The 10,550-nt window shown below is 41.5% G+C and overlaps 1 protein-coding gene across 1 annotated transcript in view; it reads right to left on the bottom strand.

Annotated features, from left to right (window-relative positions):
• CCL28 (C-C motif chemokine ligand 28) overlaps positions 1-10,550 on the bottom strand; it is a 39,150-nt gene that overhangs the window by 5,878 nt on the left and 22,722 nt on the right. Inside the window, exon 2 of the mRNA XM_004472899.4 lies at positions 1,504-1,630. Within this exon, the coding sequence (XP_004472956.1) occupies positions 1,504-1,630 (127 nt within the window). The remainder of the gene's footprint in view (positions 1-1,503; positions 1,631-10,550) is intronic.

The following is a 10,550-nucleotide window of genomic DNA, read 5'->3' on the forward strand; positions in this document are numbered from 1 at the left end:
TCACAGAGGGTTCATAGGCCTCTAAATTGTAGCAAGTTCATCTATGGGCCTCTTATAAACGCCTCCTCTGAACTCCTAACAACTTTTTTCTTGAATCCCTCTTAAAGGGAAACAAATTCTATCTCAGATCTCCAAGAATGGTCTGCAAAACCCAGCTGGATTAAGACTCTCTTGAAGACTCCAGGAGGTTGGAGTCTGTTTTATCACTGCTGCATTCCCCTCACATAGCATGGGGCTTGGTACACAATCATGATCAATAAACATTTGTTGAATTAATTGAATATGAATAAACGAGATTCCCCAGAGACTCCAAGGAGCTCAGGCATAAATAACCTGCTTATTCATAGCCCAAATGAGGACACCAAACGACTTATTTATATCACCTGGAGCTATAAACTGTTAAGAGCTAGCATACCAGGGAGATGCTTAAGATGTTGTCCTTCTGATTTGAAGATGTCAAATGTAATGGAGTTTGGGGAGAGCATTTTATGGTTCTTCCCATCATCATTTTTTTTTTTAGGTACCAGGGCCTGGATATTGAACCCAGGACCTTGTATGTGGGAAGCCAGCACTCAACCACTGAGACACATTGGCTCTCCTCAGCTGGTTTTTGTTTTTGATGTTTCAGTGTTTCAGGAGGCACTGGGAACCAAACCCAGGACCTCCCATGTGGGAGGCGGTCACTCAATTTCTTGAGCCACATCCACTCCCTCAACATCACTTTTGAGAGACTTTGGAGATACATGGTATTCTCAACTGAGATACCTGGGTTCACCTTCAGCTTCTGTCATTCACTAGCTGTATGCCACCAGGTGAGCTATGTAATGTGTCTAGTCACCCATTTCTCCTTTGTGACATGAGATAATTCCTACTTAACAGCATTGTTGTCAGATTCCAGAGATTTGTTAAATATCAACGCAGTTCAGATTTTAAAGCCTCCATGGAGATGGTAAGTATATTTAAGCCTAAAGCTTTTAAGAAGTGGGTCAGGAGTGGGGGTAGAAGGTATGGAAGGGTTCACCTGAGTCAGCACCTCAAAATCAAAAGCAAGGAAAGACACTTGTGCTTGGATGGAAGCAGCACTTGTGGCAGATGCAGATATTTCTACACTCTCTTTGAACCTTCTAATTCACTCCTGGTGAATTCAGGGAGCAAAAAATGACAGCAACTTATATACTTACCTGGAAAAAGCTAGACTTAAAGTCACCTTCTGTTTGTTTTCACTCAACTGTCCCTTGTTTGCTTAGGGAAGTCATCAGCATTTTGGCACGACTGAGAGCAGTGAGCCCCACTGCAGTGGAAGAGCCAGGGGGCTAGGGTGGGACACCTGGAGATGGTGATTCATTTGGATTCACTCCAGGGATCATGGGGCCTGGAGCGCAGAATGTTTACTCTCTCCTCCCTCTTTTCTTTGATTGTTCGTATGTTGTATGTCAGGCAAAGTCTTCCCAGCAGCAAATAATCACTAAGCAGGCTTAGACATTCCTGCTAAAGACCACTCACATGATAGCAGCCAAGTCACAATCCCCATCGGCTCTCTGAATACGACATGTATTCACTCTTTCCAGAAGCCTTCTGGAAATATGATGTGAAACCTGGGTGCAACAGCTGGAGGCAATGGGAAGTATGGCTAAAAGAGGGGGAAAAAAAGAAAACATTAAGCCTTGTTTTTTAGAGCACTGGCCTAGCTTTCATCTTAAAGATTTCAGAGAAGCAAAAGGTTAATCAAGCAAACTGCAAGCTCTTACTGAGAGCTTTGTGAATACCTACCTGGGGCAGGACGCTTCTCTACCTCCCAGAATTTACAATTTACTTGGGGGAGATGAAGCCTAATCTCAAACAAAGAGATTAAAAGAAGCTCTAGGGGAAGCGGACTTGGCCCAGTGGTTAGGGCATCTGCCTACCACATGGGAGGTCCGCGGTTCAAACCCCGGGCCTCCTTGACCCGTGTGGAGCTGGCCCATGTGCAGTGCTGATGCGCGCAAGGAGTGCCGTGCCACAAAGGGATGTCCCCCGTGTAGGGGAGCCCCACGCGCAAGGAGTGTGCCCTGTAAGGAGAGCCGCCCAGCGCAAAAGAAAATGCAGCCTGCCCAGGAATGGTGCCGCACACAGGGAGAGCTGACACAACAAGATGATGCAACAAAAAGAAACACAGATTCCCGTGCCACTGACAACAACAGAAACGGACAAAGAAGATGCAGCAAATGGACACAAAGAACAGACAACCAGTGTGTGGGGGGAGGGGAGAGAAATAAATAAATCTTTTTTAAAAAAAAAAAGGTGCTCTAGATGACAGTGCTAATGGGTTGCAAGATGGATTTGACCAAAAGTCAAAGGAATGAGGTCAAGGGAGAGGGGCCCACACAGTTGAGAAGAGAAGATTTGAAAGTGTCCCAGTAAGGAAGGGCCTGGCTGAATCTTGATGGATTTTGAATGGGTAGAGAGAAACGAAGACTTGTCCAGGCTAAGCAAAATGTATGGTTAAGAGTTTTGAGATAGGCAAGCCCAAAGCACATTTCAGGCCTGGAGAAAATATAGTCTAACCATTTTGTCTAAATTGAGGAACTAGGAAGATGAGCCATGGGAGATACAGTTAGTAAGACAAATAGAAGTCAAACCACTGAGGCCTTGAGTGCCAGTCCAAGGAAGTTTGGATTTTATGAAATAGGGACTACTAAAGATTTGGGAAAGGAGAAGGGTTTTAGGAAGATTCATTTGCAGGGATTAAGCAAGAGGGATTAAAGTGGGAAGTGATTGGAGCAAGAGGTTAAGTTAGGAGCTTAGATTTTTCAGATGTAAGGAGATGAGGGAAACACAACTAAGAAAGCTATTCTAATTCCCATGCTAAAATAAGTATGTGCAAATTCCCACATGTCACATGCACATAGTACTCTCCTGTGCTTCCCATCTGCCAAATGGATAATGAATAAAATTTTTAAAATAAATTATAGTGCAACAGTAGCTGCAGGTAGCAGCTTCATAATAACAGACAAAACTTAACCCCTGAATTAGGAGTCAAAAGAAACAGATTCCTCTGTAGTGTCAGCTCCAAGCAATAGAGGCACCTGCCCTTGGAATAGAGGAAGCTGTCTGCATCCACACCTTGCCCATATGGAAATATCAGACCAGTCACAACTTTGGAGTAGAAAAGGAGCTGAACATGAAATTAAGAACGTCTACATGAGGTGCAGAGGTGCCCAAAGATGTACTTGCCAAATGCAATGGATGTGTCATGATGATGGGATAAGGAGTGTTGCTGGGGGGGGGGGGGCGGAGAGGTGGGGTGGGGGTGGTAGGGTTCAATGGGACCTCATATATATATATTTTTAATGTAATATTGTTACAAAGTCAATTAAAAAAAACATGGGAGAGAAAGAAAAAAAAAAAAAAGAAATTAAGAACGTCTATGTGACTCACTCTCTGGGCATCAAAACTTTCAGTCACTTACTCAGTAAGCATTGATTGAGCAGTTACAATATTCCAGGCACATTACTAAGTCACTAGGTAATACAAAAAGAAATAAAATGATATGTCCCTGTCCTCAAGAGACAGTGCAAAGGAAACAGATTTGGAACCAAATGCTTAGGACACCATCCTGTTGACCCACTATCATTCTACTTCTGGAATTCATCACACAGGTGATTGACATATTCACAGCTGTTCATTCTAGCAAAAACATTAGACACTATCTAAATGCCTGTCAACAGTTAAACAGGTAATGGCACATCCAAATAGGATAAAGGATGAGGCATATCTTTATATGTTAGCATATATGAATGTCCATAATCTGTTATTAAATGAGAAAGACAAGTTGAAGTACAAGAACTATAAAAAGTACTGTTTTTATAAATAAAATTTTAAAAAAGAATGTTATATACACATAGAAAAAGGTATGGAGAGACATTTATAGCCAAGTTTATACGCAATGACTACTTTTAGAGAGGGTGCAACATTTTAGCCAACAGGTGTTAGTTCTGTAATTTTTTTAAACTGCAAAAATTTCTTAGAAAGACTTAGTACTATGGAGATCTGAACCAAGTACTACGGGAGCACAGAAGATAGAGAAATTAATTCCATATAGGGGAGCCAGGCATCAGAGGACATAAAGTTCGGACTCAATTTTAAAGGAGGAATCAGAATTCACTTGATTTTGAAGGGGAGTGGGACATTCCAAGCAGAAGGAATGATACCTTTAGAGCACTGGGGTAGAAGAGGACAGAATGCTTGCCTAAGGTCAAATTCTTGGAGCCTGGTATCTTAGATTTAAGTAAGTCTAATCAGGCAACATTCTTGTCAACCATGGTACAGGAAGCTCTGGGCTGACCACAGTTCAGCTCCAGTCCCAGGTCCCAGGGAAAATGCCTTGACTCTGAAGATCCAATTCATCAGGTGGGTCTGGGACCCTAGCCCCAGGGCTCTGAGGAGGATCTTCATAAAGTTAACTGGAGCTCTTTCCTTCCAGAGAAAAAGCCTGTCACCTTCCTCTCCTGCTATATTCTGCCCTGAATTGACCAGTGCTGCTCCATTTGGAATAGAACCTCAGATTGAGATATAGAGCAGTAACAATGTGGCCTCCTGCCACAGAACAATATTATCAAATTCTTGGAATATTAGAACACAGATACAAACAATCCTAAAATATACAGTAATAATATATTTACATAAATCCATTTACAAAAATTTATGTCTTCAATAACTTCTAAACCACACAATTAATGAAAAGCTATAATTGAACTAAACCCACACAAGTGACATAAAGTATTAAAAGATCTGCTCAGCTTCACTACTTTTAATTATTTTTATATATACTTTTTAATTTGTTAAAAAGATAGATTACATCAATGTTACATAAAAAATACAGGGGATTCCCATATGCTCCACTCCCAACCCCTCCTGCATTTCTCCACATCAACAACATCCTTCCTTAGTGTGGTACATTTGTTACAATTGATGTACACATTTTGGACTATTGCCACTAAGCATGGATTTTAGTTTCATTATAGTTTACTTGCTGTTCCACATAATTTTGTAAGTTATGACAAGGTATATAATGGCTTATATCTGTCACTGCAATGTCAGTCAGGACAATTCCCAAGCCCTAAAAATGTCCCCATATTACACCTGTTTTTCCATTTCCCTCCCCTCAGAACCTCCAGTGGCAACTGCCTCCACATCAATGATAAAAGTTATTCCATTGCTAGAATCTCAATAAGTCTATACTAGGATACCAGTAAGTCCACCCCTGTCCATCATTCATTCCCCAGTCCTGAGGATTCTGGGATGGTGATGTCCACTCTACCTCTAATTGAGAGGAGCCTTAGATCCCATAGGGAAGATGAATGGGACTATCTTGCTTGCAGTTGCAGACTCTCTCTGTTCCTTGGGATGGTTGTTGTCCACCCTCATCTCGTTAGCTGTCCTGGGTGAGTCCAATGAACTGGAGAGTAGGTGTTGCAACTCTGTTGAGACTCAGGGCCAAGCTGGCACATGGTCAGCTCAAAGATTTAAGTCTCTTGGACATATACCTATCAACTCTGGCACTAATTATAAGTTCAAATAGAAGGGGCAGAAGAGCCATGTGTAGGGAAACCACAACTAAGTCCAACTCTGTCACACTGGGGAGCATAAATTCCCAAGTAGGCCCACTAGCAGGGCACCAAACTCCTGAGCTGTTTGTCCTGCCTATAGTGTCTGGATGTCTCCGCTATTTAAGGCCATATATACTTTGACAGTCAATGATCCTGCTGAGACATGCATAAGCGTAACCCTGGAATGACCTCTCTACTCACCTTGAAGTCTCTTAGCCACATAAACTCATTCTTCTTTACCTTTTCACCTTTTTGGTCAAGGTCTTTTTCCAATCGCATTGCTAGTTTTTTATTACTTTTAAATTTAGCGAAGTAGCCCCAATGAGGAAAATATTTACATTTCTCAGTGCAAGCTACTTCAGGTCACAAAGATCTCCCTTTTCCTCTCAATCTCATTGTTTTATATATAAGGAGTATGTAGAGAAGTTCACCCAAGCACCAATCAACCAGGCCCACTAGAATAGCAGAAGCATCATTCATTCGGCTAACATTTATTGAGCACCCACTCTGTGGCAGGCCTTGAACTCAGTGTTAGAAATGCTGAGATAAATAAGACATATGGGAAGCGGATTTGGCTCAACTGATAGAGCATCCATCTACCTATATGGGAGGTCCAGGGTTCAAATCCAGGGCCTCCTGACCCATGTGTTGAGCTGACCCAGGTGCAGTGCTGATGCACGAAAGGAATGCCATGCCATGTAGGGGTGTCCCCTGCGTAGGGGAACTCCATGCACAAAGAGTGTGCCCTGCAAGGAGAGCCACCCTGCACAAAAAAAAAGTGAAGCCTGCCCGGGAGTGGCACTGCACACTTGGAGAGCTGACGCAGCAAGATGACACAACAAAAAAAAAAGAGACACAGATTCCTGGTGCCACCGACAAGGGTACAAGAAGAACACACAGCGAATGGACATAGAGAACAGACAACAAGGAGGGAGGTGGGGAAAGGGAGAGAATTAAGTAAAAAATAAATCTTAAAAAATAAAATAAAATAAAACAAGACATAGTCCCTGCCCCTGTGATGCTTAATGGTCCAGTAGGAGGCAGGCAAAATAATAATAATAATAATAATTACAAAGCAGTGAAATAAGTGTTAGCAGAAATATGTTCAAAGTGCTATGGAATAAGTGAAAGAAGCCAGACACAAAAGAGCACACATTGTATGATTCCATTTATACGAAATGTCCAGAATGAGTAAATCCAAAGAGACAGAAAGTAGATTAGCGTTTGCCACGGACTGGGAAGCCGCGATAGGGAGAGTCTACTAATGGATATGGGGTCTTTATTGAGGATGAAAAAGCTGTGCTGGAGTTAGATAATGGTAATGGTCACAAAACTCTGTCAATACACTTTAAAAAACCACTAAACTGTATACTTTAAAATGGTGAATTTTATTGTATGGTAATTAATTAAAAAAAAAAAAAGAAGTGCTATGGGGAAACAAAACACTGACTGTACTTATATTTATCAATGCATTGAATTCCTAAAATGAATTGCTTCTTTAGCTAAGATGTGCTGCTTGTTCTCCAAGTCAAATGGTTTTAATATCCCAAATTAGGTTTTGGATTCATTCATCTATCCATCCATTCATTCACCCATCTTACCCTATGTGAATCACTATGCTAGACCTGGGAGTAGAAAGATGAAAGGTTATTAGGGTCAAGGAGCTATTACATAGACCACTGCCACTAGTTGTGACCCAAATAGCTATAAATATGAAAAGAAGCATCCTGGGCAACTAAGAATCATAGTCAAGACTGAGTGTGACAGAATTTGAGTCATCAGAATTTGCTGACATCAACTCAATATCTTTAAAACAGAAAAACACCTAACAATTACTAAGGAAATATAAACCTATAAACTGGATTGCATTTCTCAAATAGAAATGTAGATATGGGTTCACCTTGATTGCATAATGTAAGTGAGATTACCTATCAGAAGGCAAGAGGTATGCCAGCATTCTTTACTTGTTGGCAGATGCAACTGCTGCCATCCTGAGACAGGTAGGACTATAACAGGCAAGGAAAGAAGGAGCACCTCAAAGAAAGAGGACACAAGCAATGAAAACCACAAACAAGGTAATTTGTACTACAACAGTGGTAAGAGTCTATTAGATAACCTCACACACTAGAGGTTTTCCGGTACAAATTCCTGTCAGACTATCTCCCTTTTTAAAGAATGATCATATACATCCACTTATTTCTATGACGATTCCAAAATTTCCATAGAGGAGAGATTTAGGTGTAGCAATAAGGTTTAAGGAGGGGTGGCACAGGAGTTTTATTCTGCATTTACATATTAAGTACACAGTTTATATTCTGATAATATGCTTACTTTGTTGCAGGAGGCAAGTTGATAAGACATTAGTAGGAAGTCTAAAGTTCCCACAAAGAGCATCCTTATTTCCACTACTGTGTGAGGCCAGGAGTTCCATGGGGTAATAAACTATATTTGTTTCAAAATTGCAATTCACATGAACACAGACCTGTCTGATGGAGAAGGGGTTTCCCCAAAGGGAACTAACCTGGAGGAAAATACATGAAAATTGTTGCAAATAAGTGGAAGACTTGCAGAGTGAGCCTGATAGAATAGCAGAGTGTAGAGGTAATAAGGAGCAAGAATTTGAGGCATATTATGAGACTTTACCTGTTTCACCCCCAGTTCCTTCCCTAAGCCCCTCCTAGAGATGGCTGTTTGCATTTGGAAGGACACTCAGAGTGTGTCAGCCCAACAGTTCCACCAGGAATCCCTCTGAAAGCTGATTTGTGAAAGTAGCGGGTGTATTTTCCAGTCTGCTGAGATGTGGCACTAAGGTCAGTCCTCGGGAAGAAACTGATGCCACCAGTGGGTGGTGAGTGGAATGACACCAGCTGCCTTAAGCAGCAGTCACCTTAAAGCAGCAAGGAGTTCTGATTATGTGAGAGACCATGCCCCTGACACTACCAGACTTTCAGAGGGAAAGGATTCTTCTTTAGGGGGAAATTTGGGAATTATCTAAAGTATTCGGTTGAGGAATTCTGGGAAAAACCTGTTAGTACTGCTAGGCAAAAAGGTGGGAACTCAGAACCTTGTAATTTCCATTCACTGTCCAGCGAAGGCCAGGCCAGCCTAGTTCCACGGCTAGCATCCGACATGTGGGTTCAGTGAATTGAAGTCAATACATATTTGAACCTATGCTCTGACATTTTGGGAATCGTATCAATCTTTGCTCCATTCTAAGGTATGCTTTCATATGATGAGTGTGAAATATGTGGTGGGGGACATTTCTAACATAAGGCATAATGTAGCAAGGCCTATATGATCGATATAACGAGTGTAATATTGAGAGGCAGAAGAGAAATTGTAATGTGAAAACTCAGGTACATCTTTATCCAGAAGGCGTATTTGGGCTGGGGATGAAGAGCTTCATTTCTGCACATCCTCAACAACACTTCATAACGTCATTAAAATTTTTTTCCAATTAGGTGGGGTTGAAATGCAATCTCAATGAGGCTTAAGTTGTGTTTTTCTGTTAGTGATTTCTTAGTCATTCAAAATTCAAATAGCTATTACCTCTTTTCTGCCATTTTTTACAAGTTTGTTTTTTATTTATAAAAACTCATAGAGTATTTTGGATACTAGTCTTTTGTCAGTTATTAGAAAACACTTTCTCCCAATTGGTAGCAGATCTGTTGACTTTGTTTAAAATTTTTTTCATACTTTGCCTTTTATGTCTTATTTAACAAATCCTCACCGAACCAGAAGCCATAAAAAATATTGGAACTTATTTTATGTATAGCATGAGTACCGAGGCAGGATAGTAGATTAGGAATCAATAGATAGAGCTAGAATCTGGCAGAAAAACAGCCACCACTAAACACGTGGCCACAATACCCCACAAGATGGCTGCGGAAAGACCTTTGTGAGAATTCCCATTCAGAATGAGATTTCCTCTGGAATCAAGGAGAAGGCCCACGTATTCGCCAGTGGGTCTTATCATTGGGCCCTCCCAGGGGATTGATGGGTGGAATAATCAATCAAAACAGCAAACAGCTGAGACTCCTCCCCTGTCATTAGCAAAGGGGCAGTTTAAAAAGCAAATGCAGGGAAGCAGATGTGGTTCAACTGATAGAGCATCCGCCTACCATATAGAAGGTCCAAGGTTTGAACCCAGGACCTCCTGGCCCGTGTGGTGAGCTGGTCCACACACAGTGCTGCCGCACACAAGGAGTGCCTTGCCACACAGGGGTGCCCCACACGCAAGGAGTGCACCCCACAAGGAGAGCCGTACCACATGAAAAAAAAAAAAGTGCAGCTGACCCAGGAATGATGCTGCACACTTGGAGAGCTGATGCAGCAAGATGATGTAACAAAAAGAGATGCAGATTCCCAGTGCTGCCTGACGAGAATGCAAGCAGACACAGAAGAACACACAGCGAATGGACACAGAGAGCAGACAATGGGGGGGGGGGGGGAGAGGAGCGGGGGAGAGAAATGAATAAAATAAATCTTAAAAAAAAAGCAAAGGCCAAATGGCCCCCCTGTTCATGCCTTCCTCCCTGCCCCACCCCCACCTGGATCAGTATGCAAGTAAACCTGGGGATTTGTAATCTGTAATGGGGAATTATAGTCTGTAAATCAGCCCTCTTTATCACTTTTCAGCCCCTTTCTCTGTACCTGGGACCCTTAATTTGATACTTTCTCCCATTTCTCTCAGGCCTTAGAACATTCATAGCTTGATTTTTTTAAAAAAACCATAAGAATGGAGACATAATAACGATTGCAGAAAACACAAAATTCTGGCCATTAATAAAACAGAAGTAATAACTGATGCTCCTAGTTTAAGCTCATCAATGTCATATTAAAAAAGAAGAGTGACAACAAAAATTTGGCGAAATCTCTTAAATTATTTAACCCCAACTTCTCAAATGGAAAAGATTTTTTACACATCACTCTTAAATTTTACACTTCAATCACTCATGTTTT

This window comes from Dasypus novemcinctus, chromosome 2 (assembly GCF_030445035.2).
Source record: "Dasypus novemcinctus isolate mDasNov1 chromosome 2, mDasNov1.1.hap2, whole genome shotgun sequence".
Lineage (NCBI taxonomy): Eukaryota > Metazoa > Chordata > Mammalia > Cingulata > Dasypodidae > Dasypus > Dasypus novemcinctus.